At 41.8% G+C, this 16,974-nt stretch overlaps 2 protein-coding genes across 3 annotated transcripts in view; both read left to right on the forward strand.

Annotated features, from left to right (window-relative positions):
* Nucleotides 1–460: 460 nt before the first annotated feature.
* Nucleotides 461–11,985, forward strand: mcm7 (minichromosome maintenance complex component 7). The gene is made up of 17 exons (XM_022232461.2): nt 461–635; nt 1,320–1,399; nt 1,532–1,696; nt 2,238–2,368; nt 3,120–3,300; nt 3,746–3,807; nt 3,918–4,098; nt 4,421–4,498; nt 5,201–5,282; nt 5,694–5,825; nt 6,131–6,214; nt 6,605–6,816; nt 7,357–7,538; nt 7,947–8,030; nt 8,292–8,460; nt 8,839–8,948; nt 10,126–11,985. The coding sequence occupies exons 1-17, from the start codon at nt 605–607 to the stop codon at nt 10,325–10,327; spliced, it is 2,166 nt and encodes a 721-aa protein (XP_022088153.2). The 5' UTR covers nt 461–604; the 3' UTR covers nt 10,328–11,985.
* A 304-nt stretch (nt 11,986–12,289) lies between these two features.
* The window catches only part of cask (calcium/calmodulin dependent serine protein kinase), an 86,869-nt gene continuing 82,184 nt past the window's right edge, over nt 12,290–16,974 (forward strand). For both annotated transcript variants that reach the window (XM_022232309.2, XM_022232310.2), the window contains exons 1-2: nt 12,290–12,446; nt 14,390–14,474. In XM_022232309.2, coding sequence (XP_022088001.1) covers nt 14,416–14,474 — 59 coding nt within the window. In that variant the 5' untranslated portion in view covers nt 12,290–12,446; nt 14,390–14,415. The remainder of the gene's footprint in view (nt 12,447–14,389; nt 14,475–16,974) is intronic.

The raw sequence follows: 16,974 nt of genomic DNA on the forward strand, positions 1-16,974 counted from the left end.
GCTTCCACCGAAACCCCTTTAAGGTAATTAGGCACAAATGAGGGGAGAGGGGGACTCCATGTCTCCAAGCATTTGTCACACTACAAAAAATGTTGCTTGCTTTCCTTTTGTAAACATTTTGACTTTGGCACATGCTGGGCACATCATGCACGCAGGACCTCTCTGCTGTAGTTGGGCCAGCCTAACTGTAGCACTCTAGCTGGGACGGGCCCAACTATAGTTGGGACTGATGTTATAGCTGGGGCGTAACATTCTCATCTCACTGCATCAATTTCCAGCAAAAGTCCGATGGTGCCCCTCGTAAACTGTAACTCTAAGAGTACCGCAAACAAGTTTTTTTTCCCTCGCCCGCCGGCTTTTGGAACTGGTTCCCAGCTAGCTGCAGAAATTTTGCCTAGTCTGATCTAGCGGTCGTGCACCAGCGATCTCGCGGGTTAGGCATTTAATTTACCATGTGACCAACTTTCGCGCCACGTTTGTTTTGTTGACAACTTAGGACGAAGGTAGCTGTAAGGCTTGCGCTGGTGGATGAAAAATCCCGTCGATTTTGCTTTCGGAAGGTTTTTTTTATCTCTTATACCGAGTCCACAACTTGTGAATCAGCATGCCTGCTAAAGACTACAACGCCGAGAAAGGTCTGTTTTTCAATTTATTGCAATTTGAGCAATTTATATCGTCATAAATTCATCGGATGTCGGAACAGTTTAGATGGTGAAATTTAAAGTGGCACAATCATGACAGTCGTGACCACGTTGACAACTTAGTTTCTGAAAAAAATTTTTCTGTTATTTTGAGATATCGTTTTGAGTCATATTTTTAATTGGCCCTCTGTCATGCATGACTGTGTGATTGTGGATACTTTAATTCATGTCAAACAACAGCATTTTTGTGCACTGTTAGGCCTATGACTATGAGGGAAAATAGTTCGCTTGAGCCTTAGTTTAAGAATTCACAGTGGCCAGGTGGCTGTTGTTTCTGCAGCCGCAACGCATCTCCCATTTTCTATCATTACGGCACTGCAGCTGTGCAAGCATGCCAACTTAAGCGCAGATTACAGACTTTATTTCCCTTTTAAAAAAAATCCTCCAAAGCCTCCGATGAGAAAAGATTAAAAGATTTGGCCTGCTTATGCCTATGCAATTAGAAACCAACATAAAAAAAACAATTATGGTATGGATCTCTTTCCCAAATGTTATACATGTACATTTTTATTTGAGTAGAACATGTGGTTTAGATTATTTTCTGGAATGTTCGAATGTTGTAAGGTAGAGTTTTGAATTTAACCATAGACAGTTTCATTTTTAAATTTCTTTTCTCAGAAAAGTGCAAAAGTTTTCTCTCGGATTTTTACAACGAGGGGGATGACGGCACAAAGAACTTCAAGTATGCAAGACAGCTGGTGAGCAATCCAGATGTGGAAACAACTTAACACCTTGTGTTGAATTGTGAAAAACATGCACGTACAGGTCACGAGTAGGCTTGACCACTGATTAATTGTTATCTTGTATTTTGGGGGCTGTTTTGATTGCAGGTGGCCGTTGCCCACCGTGAGCAGGTTGCCTTGACAATTGACCTGGATGACATCAACGAGGTTGACCCCGACTTGGCCGAGTCGATTATGGAAAACACTCGGCGGTATACCAACCTCTTTGCCGACGCCGTCTTCGATTTGCTTCCGGACTATCGAGAGAAAGAGGTGAAACCTTCATGTGGGACCCCATTGTGGAAATTAAGAGTTCCATATACAGAAGTCACTTGACACCCTTGTGCGCAAACCCAATCAGACTGGTCTGAAAAATTCCATGTGTATTCTTTAGGATTACCTCAGTAAAATATGACTTGTTTGGAGGCAGATTTTGTGTTTTGTCTGTGTGATTTTTGTTTTATTTTGGATTGGAAAGAGCTCTACGCATGAACATCCTCGGTTTTTCCCTACAGTGGTGTATCATCCGTCAGGAAGTCATTATATTTCCTGAAAGGTAAATTTAGGAGGGAAACCATTGAAGCATTTACTTAGAAAACACTCCGAAAACACAAATTTTAGGACCAGTCTGATCGGGTTCGTGCACCGAGTGTCAAGTGATGTCCGTGTACGGAACTCTTTCTTGTATTGTTTTTCCAAAAAAATATGGTTCCCAGACACTGCTTTATTGGTTGTGCCTTTAATCTCTGAGGAGTCACAAACATTCTCCAAGAAATAAGTGATATTGACTCTGCCATGTTTCATCTGTCCCCAGGTCATCCACAAAGATGCTCTAGATGTTTACATCGAGCACAGGTTGCTTATGGAACAGCGTTTACGGGGCCCCAACCCGGGGGAGATCAGAGACCCCAGGAACCAGTTTCCGCCGGAACTCATGCGCAGATAGTAAGTACAGCAGGGGTGAAATCAGACAAAACCTTCCCAAGTTTCAAGCTTTTAACTTTTTCGAGAGCAGTTTCAGATGTGAGGAACCAGATTTGCAGCAAATCTCTTGTCATGTGCATCGTGTCCACAGAAAAGATGGATTGTTTAGGTCTTGTAGGGTTTGGGTTTTTTGTCTAGTTCTAGAATGGTTTCAGAGGAACCACTTCCCTTAAGAACCTATTTTTTTTCTGGGATTCTCCTTTATTGTTCACTGTGTCCTTTTAAACATCGATGCTAACAATTTATAAAATGAGAAATACAGATTTAAATTCCAATAATATTAAATACCTGCTAACCTTGGCCTTATATGACTAATTGGTCCCAAAGAACTTATTCTTTGATGATGACCACAGGATGGGTAACTGACATCTCTCTTGTGGATTTGGGATTCAGAACTGGTTCCAGAATCTTGAAGGATCAGAGATCCAGAGTATTAATGGTCATCCACTTTTGTTTTCATCATTTTTCAAGAGGGCACAAAGTTTACTATTTTTTTCTGACCTCTCACTCTCCAGCAAAAGTCTGCGTGCGTAGCCAACAGCTCATGAAAATGGCTTGTGAAAAAATGTAAAAATGGACAACCCCTTACCATATCCGCTCAGCTTCCCAATGTGAAAAAAAAAGCTGTTTACTGTTTTTCACCTTGGCATAGCACATGTCAGTCGTATACCAATTTCATATTATTCATTAAAAAAATTTTTTTCTCTTGCAGTGAGATCTATTTCAAAGTTCCCAGCCAACAGAAGGCACTGTCTATCCGCGACGTCAAAGCCGACAAGATTGGCAAGTTAGTGTCTGTCCGTGGCATCGTGACCCGGTGCACCGAGGTCAAGCCGATGATGACAGTGGCCACCTACACCTGTGACCAGTGTGGCGCGGAGACCTACCAGCCGGTGAGTGGTACATGGTGCAGTCACTGAGTAAAGCCTAGTTTCTGTTTATTTGTAATAATCGCCGACAGCAAGCAGGATGTCAAGACACAATCACAAAAGAGGAAGTGTGATATCATTTGACAAAAAACTGAAACAGAATGGTGGCCTAAATGCTGTCCGAAATGCCTTTTCAGTTGGTTCTACCATTTCTTGGAGCTTAAGTGGTACTTCTCTTCGATGTAGTGCCTTTATATTCAGCCATTTTTTTCATAATTGGGGTTTCATTTCTTAGTCATTAGAAAAAAAATTGGCCAAATGTGTGTTGCTCAACCTAGTAGGATATCGCTCTATGCCTGTCATGCCAGCACTCATGTTTCTCTGGGCCTCCTTGGACGACTCAATATCTAAAGTTGACGTGAGGAGTGTATAATGAGGTTAGTTTGACATGGATGCTTGCTTATTCCAGATTGGCTCACCTACCTTCATGCCGCTACTGAACTGCCGGAGCCAAGCCTGTGACGCTAATAAGTGAGTACTTATAGAGTACGGAAGTGAGTACATTTTTTTTATTGATTCATGACAACTGACTCGACTTTCGACTTCTGAAAAATTGCTGACAAGATTGGATAATCCAACAGGTCCGGTGGCCGTCTGTACCTGCAGACTCGAGGGTCAAAGTTCGTCAAGTTCCAGGAGATCAAGATCCAAGAGCACAGCGACCAGGTGCCCGTGGGCCATATCCCCCGCAGCATGACGATCTACTCGCGGGGCGAGACCACGCGTTGCTGTCAGCCGGGTGACCACATCGGAGTCACGGGGGTATCCTTGCTGAAAATCAGACCAAGGATGAAACAAGCCAAGTGATTTGAAGAATTAGTATTTTGTGAAACTGATTGTCATTTGATTTTAGTCAATTTCGCTACCATTCTGTGTCTGTGAAAAGTTTATAATGGGTTAGTTGTGAGCTAGACTTAAAACCTATGGCTTCCTAAACCGCATTCGATGGAGTTGCCGAAGCACAAAGATTTGCTAAGTGCAAAGAATATTTGCTGAGCAAAAACAACCAACCAACCAATATAAAGATAGTTTTTAATTAGTGAAACTTGAAACTGATGTCCGATGGTCCTTAACTGGTGACCAGGTGTACCTGCCCATGCTGAGGGTCGGCTTCAGACAGATGGCCCAGGGCTTGCTGTCAGAGACATACATGGAGGCACATGTAAGTATCAACTAGGACCTACCAGACAGTGTTGCTATCCCCAAAAGTTTGAACCGGCATTAAGGCTGCTTGGTGAGGGAAAACATTAACCTTTGTGCCCATACTCATGATCGTTTTGTTAAATTTTGATTGAAATTCCAAGAAGGCGAGACACTGTATTTCCAGCAGACCATTTTGGGATCATTCTGGGCGATTTCATATACACTGGGATCATTGTTACAAACCAGTGTGTATCCCAATTAGTAGTAAATCCCACGTGATTGTTTTATCTGAATGAAACTGTTGCAGTTTGATTCTCACAAATTGTTAAAATCAGCAGATTGTCTAGTTCACAGGACTTACATTGATTAAGTTTTTGAGTCTCCGATCTGCGCAGATCAAACTGGAGCGTATATTTTGCTTTGCATCCTGGATGTGATGCGAAAGTTATACGGCGCTCCAACATGTCTTTTGACTCGATTTTTAGATGCTTCCTAGGTTTTTGATACCACCTGCTGTTGATAAATAAATTTAGGAAGAACTGTGCAATTGAAATGTCTAATTTTGCCGTGACAAAAATAGTTGTTGCGTATAGAGTAGATAGTTGAAATCGGATTGCTCTCCTGAATTTTAGTCGCACGTTGGCTTGTTTTCTCAGACGCAGTCAAAATTACTCAAGGAATTTTCGGTTCAAAAGAAGTATGAATGGTTGTCTCCCTACAGCACATTGTGAAGATGAACAAAGCTGCCGAAGAGGAAATGAGTCTGAAGGAGCTCACCGACGAAGAGATCCAACAAATTGCAGGTCCGTTGGCTCGCAGGCAAGCCTGGTTTTTGCCCGTAGTCTAGAAATGCTTGTATTCACTTGATGTTTTTACCAACATTTTTGTTGGAAGTATTCCTCTAATTCAAAAATTGTGTAGCAGCAAAGATCAGCAGCACACTTATATCAATAATAATCTTTACGAATGTGGCAAAAGTAAATAGACTTTGGTGATATCTCACCATCTCGCAAAAACTGAAGGGTAGAAATAACTGGAATTTGGGCACCTTTTTAGCAGGAGCCAGTCACGTCCTGGTACCTTTGCATCAGCAAATGTAGCAAATTGTTGTCCTTAAAACTAGAAAAGAGTTACAGCCACTGCAGGCCCATCTTGATTTTAGAAACAACAGATTCATCGTTGATTTCAGTAATGATTTCCCACTTCCCTAACAGAGGAGGACTTTTATGAGAAGCTCGCCTGCTCCATCGCGCCGGAGATTTACGGCCACGAGGACGTGAAGAAGGCCCTCCTGCTGCTGCTGGTGGGTGGAGTGGACCGCAACCCCAAAGGAATGAAGATCAGAGGTGGGTTATTCTTCTCATAGTCACCCCCAAGCCAAACCTCCATGTTGCCCCTTCAATGAGTAAATGTAGAGCCCTGCTGAGGTGTTTTAAATGGTGAGGCCACTCTAGACGCCGCTCTGGCAAGGTACCCCCGTCAGTGGCAGAAAAGAGAGAGATAAGTGAAGTACACACGAATATCAATGCCGCTGTACGTTCGCACTGAGCAAGGATATTACTCTGTGAGTATTCAGTTATTTGTGCACATTCTGATGAAAATCCCACACCCAATGTGCTGAAACCCAGCCGCTTACGCTTCTTTACTCCAGGGACCATCAACATCTGCCTGATGGGCGATCCTGGTGTGGCCAAGTCGCAGCTACTCTCCTACATTGACAGACTTGCGCCGAGAAGTAAGAAGTCCTTTGATGGTGATAATTGTCATAAATTGACCCTAATTCCCTTTGCTGGGAATCTTCCCTGATCTCCCAAATACACTGCTGTTGAGGAACTTAGTACCAGGTTCTGTGCACTTAGACTTCTACGGGACATCAGTACATCTGTCGGGTAATTCTGGTTTGGCCATACTCCTTCAATCTAGCAAAAGTGGTATCTTGGAGGGATGACTTTGTAACAAGATGTGTATCTTGAACAATGTATTAACAGAACAAAAATAGTATCAGATATTACAAGTGAAAAAATTAGGTTTTAAAAGAATCAAAGTACAATATTGTCGCACAAGGCACTTTGTCATAATCACCCATTCTTAAATAATAATCGTGAATGATCCGTTTATCTTGCAGGTCAGTATACAACCGGTCGGGGTTCGTCCGGTGTGGGTCTGACTGCCGCCGTCATGAAGGATCCAATCACCAACGAGATGGTGCTGGAAGGTGGCGCCCTCGTGCTGGCTGACCAAGGCGTCTGCTGCATTGACGAGTTTGACAAGATGAACGAGACGGACCGGACGGCCATCCATGAGGTCATGGAACAGCAGACAATATCCATCGCAAAGGTAAATGTTCCGGTCGAACACTTTTTGGGTGAAAGTAAGGGTCAGCTCATTGTGTGCCTGATATTCAAGCAGTTTTGTCCACTCAATTCACAGTGCGACAAATGGCTTCATTAAGCCCTTCAGCCTGACGAATATATTGATGCCTCATTTAACCTCATGGTGGTTCTTAGAAATAAGAACTTCCTCAAGGAGTGGAAAATAACAATTGTACTAAAAAGTCTGTGTTTTACCTAGGCCTGGAAATATCGAATAAGTGGAGGAAATCATTGATATAATCTTTCTTTTTTTTCAAGTCTGAATTGAAGCTCTACAACCAACAAGATATTTTGCAATTTGAGTCCAAACCTACCCAAATCCAACCTCATTCTCTGCTTAAATATTCGGATCATTTCTTGGTTTTCTTCCCAACAGTTGGGAAGATCACCAAGGATGCAATGCAGCCAGTGTAATACTAACAATACAACAAATACTGGCGGAGAGCCAATTCTTGTGGAGAACATTTTTGTGTGACTAGACTCAAATTGTGTCCTTACCCTACAGGCTGGCATCATGACCTCCCTGAACGCCCGTGTGTCCATCCTAGCGGCGGCCAACCCCGCCTACGGACGTTACAACCCAAAGAAGTCCATTGAACATAACATCCAACTGCCCGCCGCCCTGCTGTCCCGATTCGATCTGCTCTGGCTGATCCAGGACAAGCCAGACAGGGAGAACGATCTACGGTGAGAAAACAGAGCGGCTGATTTTTTCGCAAAAAAATTCAATTTCACGTCTTTCTTGACTCCCGGCCAAAGACATGGGTCATTCTTTGCCACCAATTCCTTAGTTTTGGTCAAAAGCTTACATTCGATTAGATGGAAAGTGCTTAATTACAGGTTTGAACGTTCAGCCTCTCCTAAAAACCTTTTATTATGCTGCCTTTTATTATATTTTTATTCAGGTCAAATAACTTCACGTGAATCAGCAACTGCGTTACATCACAGCTCCCTTCAGCAAAACTTTGCTTTCCCAATTCAATGTACAGACTGTCAGCACAACATAAAAATCTACTATCTATTTTAAAACATTGTCATAGTTCAGTGCAAATCTACTTTCTTCCTGAACTCAAGTTTCTGGAATTGTTTTCCCAGGCTTGCCCAGCACATAACCTACGTCCACCAGCACAGCACACAGCCGCCTATGCAGTTCACCCCGCTGAATATGAACCTCATGCGGTAAGTCCTTCCTGCAAAGAAAGCTGGAGAAACATTCTTGCCTAATACGCCATCCTGGGTAGAGACAAATTTACGATAATTTTCACCAATGTGTCATAGTTTTGGTAGCGTTTGGAGATTGTCAAAGCCCTGGTTTATATGGGTAACTTTTCTTTTGGAAAAGTTGAACTGATCAGTTCAAATTGCACTTTTTTGACAACCGCTGTCAGCAAGAGCACCAAGGTTGTGAACATACCTGACTTTAACTTCCTCTGTCCGCAGTCGGTACATAGCTCTCTGCCAGACTAAGACTCCTGCTATTCCTGAATCACTGACGGACTACATCACGGGGGCGTATGTCGAGATGCGTAAAGAGGCCCGCGGGAGCAAGGATACCACCTTCACCTCGGCACGGACACTCCTTGCCATCCTGCGGCTGTCCACAGCTCTGGTTAGTCTTGTCTCAAGAATGCCTTTCCTTGAGACAGTTTCTGAAGTTTCCGTTTTTTTAACATTGAATGTAGTTTTCACGTGTGGAGTTTGAGAACGTCATTAAAACAAAGACTCTTGAAAACAGGTTATTGTCTGAAAGTGCCATTCCACAAAAGTTTTAAATGCAATTAATTTACAAAATGTACGTTAATTTGTCAGAAACAGTTATTCAAATATTGGCTATTGTTTAACATTTAAACAACTTTTTGAATTTGTATAAATTCAGTGCGTTTGGCAAATATTTCAAAAATACAGACGCCGCATAAAACCCCTCTTGTTAATTAAAGATCGGTACTCATTGGAACCTAATAAATGCTCCTGTTCCCACTGTTCGCAGGCCCGTCTCAGGTTGGTGGACGTTGTGGAAAAGGAAGATGTGAACGAAGCAATGAGGTTGATGGAGATGTCGAAGGAATCCCTGCACGGACAGCAAGAGGTCACCGGAAGGTATGTCATTCAGACCTCTTCGAGATCATGCGCCTGCTCGGTTGAACCGTTGGACGTTGACGGGAGATACGAAATTGGGCAATGAATGCTCACAGTGCCCCCTGGTTCAATTCAGTCCCATTACCGATCTGTAGAGTGGCAGAGAGGACTTGGGACTTTTGGCCTTTGATAGATCGCTGAGAAGATGACAGAAATCATTGTTGTGAGAGCATAATTAATTCCACCTTTAGACATACGAAAGTCATCAATGTACATTATGTAAATTACTTGCATTTAAAACTTTTGTGGAACTGCACTTTCAGACAACAACCTGTTTTCAAGAGTCTTGTTTTAATAACAAACTTGGATTAATCGCATTACTCCCAGCAAGACTAGATATTAGCTACGAGCCTTTTGAATTCTTGGTATTAGATTCATACTCCAGCCTCATTGGGTAATGTTACATATGGCAGGATATTCATTGAAAACGTAGCAGCGTGTTACTTCACTTCCCCCACTCACTTTGACAGAGATGTCAGAATTACATACAGCATAGCCAGCCAAGTACTTTGTACCGGGCCAGGGTTAACATTCGCAAGCATGCTCCAGCAAATGTCCTCGGGGACACCACAAGCCACGAATTTGCGGTTTTGAATTCCAGGATAGATATGTTGCCCTAAGGCTCACATCCCCTGGCATGTCTTTTGACCGCTAGGAGTTCGCACATTAGCAAGAGCTGCGTGTATCATGTGAACCCCCAATGGTGGACTCTGTTATTGTTTGTGGAATAGATTACAGCGAAGGCATGGATTACAGTAACATGGCTGGCTCACTTCACTCCCCGTGGAGTTGAGATGGGTCCAAGCATTCATTTAGGATTGTTACTTGGGGCAACAGATTTGTCGGAAGAGCTGCAGTCAACCAGAGAAAGCTGGCTTATGTGTATCAGTTGAGACAGGATCCCACAAAACGAGTCCTTATGACATTGTTTCACCATATAATGTACTTATATAAGAGCAAAGTCAGTTCCTCATTTGGTATATTCCAGTTTTCAGAAAATTGGTGATAGTGCATCAGTTGTTGCCATAGTGTGGAAGTGGTGGACTCAAAAGTTGCCGTGGTGACTCATTTCAAACGTTCGGTCGATTTTTTTTGTTTCTTTTCCTCACCGCATTACTCTTCTTTCTCTGTCACGCAGGAAGCAGCGGTCGGAAGACGTCATCTTCAGCATCATCCGCGAGATGGTGTCAGGCAAGCAGAGCGTCAAGTTTGCTGATGCCCGCCAGACCTGCCTGGCCAAAGGCTTCACCAACGACCAGTTTGAGGAAGCCTTGGATGCCTACGAAGAGCTGAACGTGTGGCAGGTCAACAATGCCCGCACCAAGATAACGTTTGTGTAGGAGAAGATGACGAGGGCAAGGCCACGTCCAAATCAGTTGGCTCGGGCTTGTTGGAACACGTGTCCATGGGAATTCACTGCAGCCACCAGCCAGTGGCTAGCTATAGACACGAGTTATTTCCAGGGGTATTGAATTCATGTTAATGTACATTAACACATGTAACATTTTCATGTACATGTACATGATGTTTGATGTGCAAACCAAGGCCAATTTCTCAAAGAGCTGGCTTTTAGCTTCGGGCACCGTGTTCACAGATAGTGGCCCCTTCCCCTCTTTGGAGACCTCTGCTAAGTTACGACTCTTTTTCTGTGGCAGGAAAATCCAATTCCAGTGGACTGAAGCAAAAGTCAGGGGTCATCCTGTTTGGTTTTGAGGCTAAAAAGATTAGGGTCTCCCACAAATGAAGACAACGTTCCAGAAATGGGTCAGTGTCCGCCTTATGTTTAAAATTTTTTCGGGGAGATGGGTTAGGGACCACAAGGGGTGAGTGAAGTCAGAGGATTGAATTTTGGAGACACAAATGTTACGATGCATAGAAGATTGTTCAAAGTTCCCAATTGTAGCTCTTTGTTTTAAAAGCATTAAAGGATCCAGGACATGAATTTTTCTTAGAATCACTCTTTGTGTATTTCTGTACTCTTCTTCCATGTATGAAGACTGTTTGACATCTTTTTTGAGTTATGTGAACTGAACGGTGCACTTTTCCAGACATTAAAAATTGAACAAGCGTTTCTGGACAAGTGAGGGCGCTTTTGCTTTGATGTAAATCCAGGAATATGTGGCTCATGTTGCATGTTTTCATGTTCAAATTGTGAACCCCAAATTTGCTATCTGGGAACATTTCTGTGAAAAGGATTTTTGCTGGATTATTGCCATATACTTACACAGCAATAAATCGCCAAAGAAAATGAAATCTGCCATACCAGTGGTTAAAAAATTTAGAAATTTTCTGTGCACAGATGATATGACATCATAGTTCTGCTCATGAATATGCAAATATGCATTATCAGAAAAACCCAAAATATGGGTAAATATTGCAAAACAAACAATCTAAATAAGGTTGATTGAAACCAAAAGATGCAATTTCAAGGGTTTTTAGTAAAATTTATTAAAATATTTCTATTTTCTGGTTCCTTTAACCCTGCTGCTTTCTGCATCAGTGTAGGAGTTTGTTTATGACAGATGTGTAAGTAAAGAATGTTTGGAAACTATGATTTAGCACTAAGTTTGCATTGTTTATTTAGGCTATTTTATGCCCTTTATTCAAATGAAGTTGCTTTAGGTTATGCAGATGAGCAAAGTGTTTTTGAGGCATTTGAAAATTTGCACTTTGTCTTCAAAGTCCCCTACTCTTAAAACTATAAAATTGAGTCTCAAATGTAGTCAACTTGAAAAGAATCATCATTTGGGGAGGAATTTAACTTCAGTTCAATATTTTATTACTTAGCAGGAGCTTCACCGGAATACCTCCGTCATTTTCAGGGGTGTGTCACCCCTTCATTTTCTAAATGCTCCCAAGTTGCAGAATATTGGGCACTTGTTGAAATTAAATTCCTCCCACGTAATGTAAAAATTGCTGTTGAGATGAGTAACCTAGTGTGATCATTTTCGTATATTTAATGACGCCAATAAAACCATACCATTTTACAAATTCAGAACTGTACACGTGTATTTTGATTTATTTGGGAATGAAACTTATGCCTGATAATTGAAAAATTTAAATATGGAGCACTTTCCAAGTCATTTTAGGGCGTTGTCTTTGTTGGCTTTAAATGAGTCAATGTATAAGTAAATATTATTAATTATGTTATTATATTCATTATAAATTTACAACCAAATAAGGGGTAAAAAAAACCTGAATTCACAACTATTTAAACACTGAAGACGAACTTGGACGGTCTCTAATCAAGAGAGGGCGCTGTTATCTATTGCCAAACCTCGCCCTCGCGGGGCCTTGACCTTTCGTCCAAAACGCATGCGCTTTACCATTCCAGGTGCCATCGAGTCTTCATTCCGACAGAGGAGTTGTGCTGGGAAAATAACAGCATTTTGCCAAATTGATGAGGATATATGTTCTTTTAGTCCAGGATTATTGAAGGGGACATTGCCGTTTTGGAAGGTCTGTTTTTGAAAGTATTTTTAAAGGTTTTGCAATTGACAAAATTTAGGTTTGAGTGTGAACGAAGTGCTGTCAAATTCGTGATTGGTGATAATGTCTGAACGTGTTCATCATTGTCATGATTCATCCGCGGAGCATGTGCAGAGTAGTTAACTGAATTCTGTAGACTGTACTGGAATTAGGCTTTAAGACCGCAAGCTTCATCTGTAGAACTATAAATGCATGGTAAACATTATTTCATTGAACATTTTTACTTCTTCCTGTCTTCGTTCTTGTTTTATCACACCCCATTTTGTTTGAACATCTGACAAATGTGAGCAGGTGAGCTCAGCAGTCAGTAGTCTGTTTTTTTGAACATGCATCATTGCATGAATTGAGAAGTTCTTTATCGGAAATAAGTCTCGGCCTACATAAGCCTTCATACATGACATACGACACAGCGAAAATGTTAAATTTCTGTTGGTCATGCCAGGATGGTATTTCAAGACATAAGTTCTTAATTACCATTTTATCTGCTAAAGCTTTATTTGTAGGCCTTTAAAAGTACATTAGCTTATTCAAAGATCAGGAAACGTGTAAAATTGTAATTTAAAAAAAAAAGAGCTCGGCACAGCCTAATGCTCACCAATTTTTCAAACTGGTGTTAGACTTTTCAACAAAATGTATTGATGATCTTCTAACTATGGACATTTTTTGAATACAGTTTGTAGGTTTCCTGTCGGTAAAATTGACACATGTAATGTACGTCTAATATTTATTGTCCAAAAATAGTAAGAACCCTTTTGTTTTCTGTTTTTTGTGTTAGACATTTTAAAAAAAATATTTTTAATGAGGGGCCTGACTTACCCTCAGTAATGGCCCCAGTTACTGTCTGTGGATATCAACCACATGCAAGCATCCAGTCATCTTATGTGTACATGTACATGTAGGTTATGGTTGTGGCCTGATCTCGGATCTAGACAATCAAGAACTCTCTCTCAACGGGAGGACTCATCCCCTCGGGAAACATTGTACATGTACTTGTACTTCCTTCCTTACTGTCCCCAAGAGTTCTTGGCATACATGCACTGTGCCTTCGTGCATTGCTGACAATGTACTGATACACAGTGCACATGAACATTGACAGTACATGTACATGTATGTGGCTGCTTTTACATTCATAAATGTACATACCTTTCATACATAATGTACATGTTCCGGTATGTGTATGCAGAATGTACCGGTACATGATACTTGATTAATTTCAGTCAAACTTCTGCGGTAACAGGTTAAGACCATTCTTGCCGTGGGTTGTCAGAAGGAAGAGTTTAGATATGCATGCCATGTGTAAATACACAAGATATTTCACCACCGTGTTAATTACAAGTGGGTGGGAGGCTTGCTGTACATTCACTTTTGAAGGTCAATGCAAGAGAAATCTGTATGTGTTTCCAGCATGTAGGCTGGCGTAATTTTTCTGGCCTAATTTTTTTATACGTGAAATATAATAAGCAGAGAGCAGGTGCAGTATTCTGGGAATAACATTACTGAGATTGTGGTAATTATGTTCACATCTGTTGCAGGCACTGCACTGGCTGACCTACATGTGTACATGTTATAAATTTGTATCAATTGAAGAGTGAGGCAACTTTCCCACGGTCGGAGCTCTCTCGTAAAATTTACAATGTAAATGTGGAACTTTTTCAGAGGTTCAGAGGGGAGAGAAGTACCAGTACAGGCAAAAGAGAAATTACTTCTGTCACTTCCGGGAAGTTCCAGACCTTGATGTTGGAGCTTGCTTAAATCTCACCGTGAAAAGTGCTGTAGTTTGCAGTGTATGTATCACAGCTGTCAATTGCCATATGAAAGTCAACAGCTTGGCCAGTTTACTTTCTTTTTTTATCCTGAGGTGATCTCAAAAACTCATCTGAATCTGTTGGTATCTTTTGCACATTATCAAACAGACTGAGATAGTCAGTTGGCGTTCAAGATGACGGACGAAGACTTGCTGTTTGATGATGTCTACGAACTCTGTGAAATCATCGGAAAGTAAGTGCTCTCCCAAATTGCCTTTGGTTATTGCTTTCATTTTCGCTGTCTGATGAGAAACGGAAACTCTTCCTTGTGTTCATGTAATTCTGTGTTTACAATTCACCTGGTGTTATAATCGAGTGCTTGTATGTCTGTGGCAAGTCAGAGCAACTCATGAGAGAATACTGTTCTATCTACCTTGAGTTGAAGTACGCCCTCGTTGGCAAAGAAGAGACAGGCTGGTAGGACCTTTACGTTAGCACGTCTGACGTACCCGCATAGACTGTACCTTCTACCTACATGTATGAGCAGATATTCTTACTGATATCTCTGACATCAGAGAAATTTGACGTGCATGCTCAGCACGTCCCATGCAAAACTTGCACGAAACTGAGCACGCAAAGTAACTTCCCTGCAGATTGCCGAAGATTGTCATAAATGTAAAAACATTGCCCCTCGTGGAGTGGTATATTAATCTTAAATCTGTGGGCATGCTTTTTAATTGTCATGGAATGCTCTTCAGCAAGTCATTAGCCCACTCTCTAGAATTCAACAAAGACATCAAGCTGGAATATTGATTGGCCTGTAAAAATTCTCAACTGTCAAAGTGTTGCAAAACCAGGTGTCCAGTTTCATGGATTTTGGTGAGTTGGACTTGAAGGTGGATTACATAACAATACGTACATGTGGGTGTTGAGCCTGGACACAGAGTGGTCAGATTCAGCCGAGTGTTGACACGCTTGAGAATGCTCTACTGCTTTGCTGTGCATCAGTTTTCTTGTACATGTACATGTAGGACCAAATGTGTTATCATTTTTCAAGATCTCATGGGTAAATGCTCCTCAATGTGCATGTGGGCCGCCTGCCCGGTACGCACTTTGGACCTTCATTCAGACAGATGTCCTTGTGATTGTCGGCCTCCTGGATAAATTTGTGCATGAGCCCATTAATGAGCCAGTGTCTGTTTGTCCAGGAAAGAAGTGATTTACATGTACAGTAGGTGTAAAAATGGATCTGTCAAAATGCTTCTACAAAGTTGTGATACATTGTGACATGCAGTACATGTGGCATTTCAGGATGTGTTAATGCTGGTACTCTGTACATGTTACATGTACTGTATACATGCATGACTAATATTGCAGCGCATGGATTTTTGCCAAAATGCTCCGAGTGGCAGGGAAGTGTTTCTTAATTGGATCAGAGAGCAAGCCATGACCATTTGGTCTGATCGTCAGTTCATTTGTAATGGAGATGTAGCGTACATGTACATGTACCTTGTAAACTTAAGAGGCTCAAATTTTGGAAACTTTGATCGGATCAGAATGTGTACGGTAGTGTGCAGAATTTCCAGCTTAATACTCAAATACTCAAATTACTCAAATACTCAATACTCAAATTTTGGAAACTTTGATCGGATCAGAGTGTGTGCGGTAGTGTGCAGAATTTCCAAATTAATACTCAATGGCCAATGTTGACTGAAAATATACATCTCCCCCCCGCTAATGAACTCACTGTATACATGTACATGTAATTAATTTGAAGGGTAATGCTGAAAAACAAAAATGGTCCATGATGGCCATGTTAGGTACTTGCATACATGCATTGATGTTCCCAAACAATCGTGGACGTTCAACAAAAGAATTAATGACCGTCCACGATTCCCGATACGTCCACGATTGCCAAACGTGTACAAAACATATTAGAGGCCTTCCAAAAAAGTTAAAGTATGAACAAAAGAGGACAATAGGAACGTCCACGATTGCCCAAAAAACACGTTTGTGTGTACATGTACGTGTACATGCACGGTACCGGATCATCTACTCTGACATGTGCTGGTACATGTACATATACTATGTACATATTCCTGTTGGTGATTCCATTATCACAGTAGTCAGCATTCGTAACTAAGGTACCGGTAATGTTCACAAATTCATTGAATATGTGTACATGTACTTTGTACTCAGGCATGGACTCAAATACCGGTGCAGAGTGTGCCCAGGTTGAAGAAGTCACGGTTGCCTGGTATGTTTAGACAGCGTCAGGGTGTCAGTTTTCTTGATAGGATGGGATCACATGCCGTGAAGCGTCTCTCATCAGCGCACTCCCCGGCAGCGCAAGGCTAGCTGCAGCTTTGTGATTTCTTCCCCACATGGCGTGGGGGGAGAGAAAGGGGCACAAGAAGCAGATGCTCGGCTGAGCATGTCCCCACATGCACCCCGTGTGATGGTGCACCTGTGTGCTATTCTGAACGGAGTAGTAAATCATGAAGGCACAGATTTGTGGGAGCATTTCAAGACGGTAAAAAAAACACACCAGTGCGCCGGTAGGCAGTCTGGGTTCATTTTCGGTCAGCAGTAGTTAGATGTGAGATACATGTGCATGTGTACGTGTACATGTGTGGATCTTCATCACAGCCATTATAATCATCAACGCTGGTGTGCCTGGATGACAAAATGGATTCAGATCTCTTCCTCTTGATTTCCTGCTCAGCTTTACGTTGTGTTGAAACAAATCAAGT

This window comes from Acanthaster planci, linkage group LG14 (genome assembly GCF_054643075.1).
Source record: "Acanthaster planci isolate LZ-2023a linkage group LG14, COTS_SCS, whole genome shotgun sequence".
NCBI classification, from domain to species: Eukaryota; Metazoa; Echinodermata; class Asteroidea; order Valvatida; family Acanthasteridae; genus Acanthaster; species Acanthaster planci.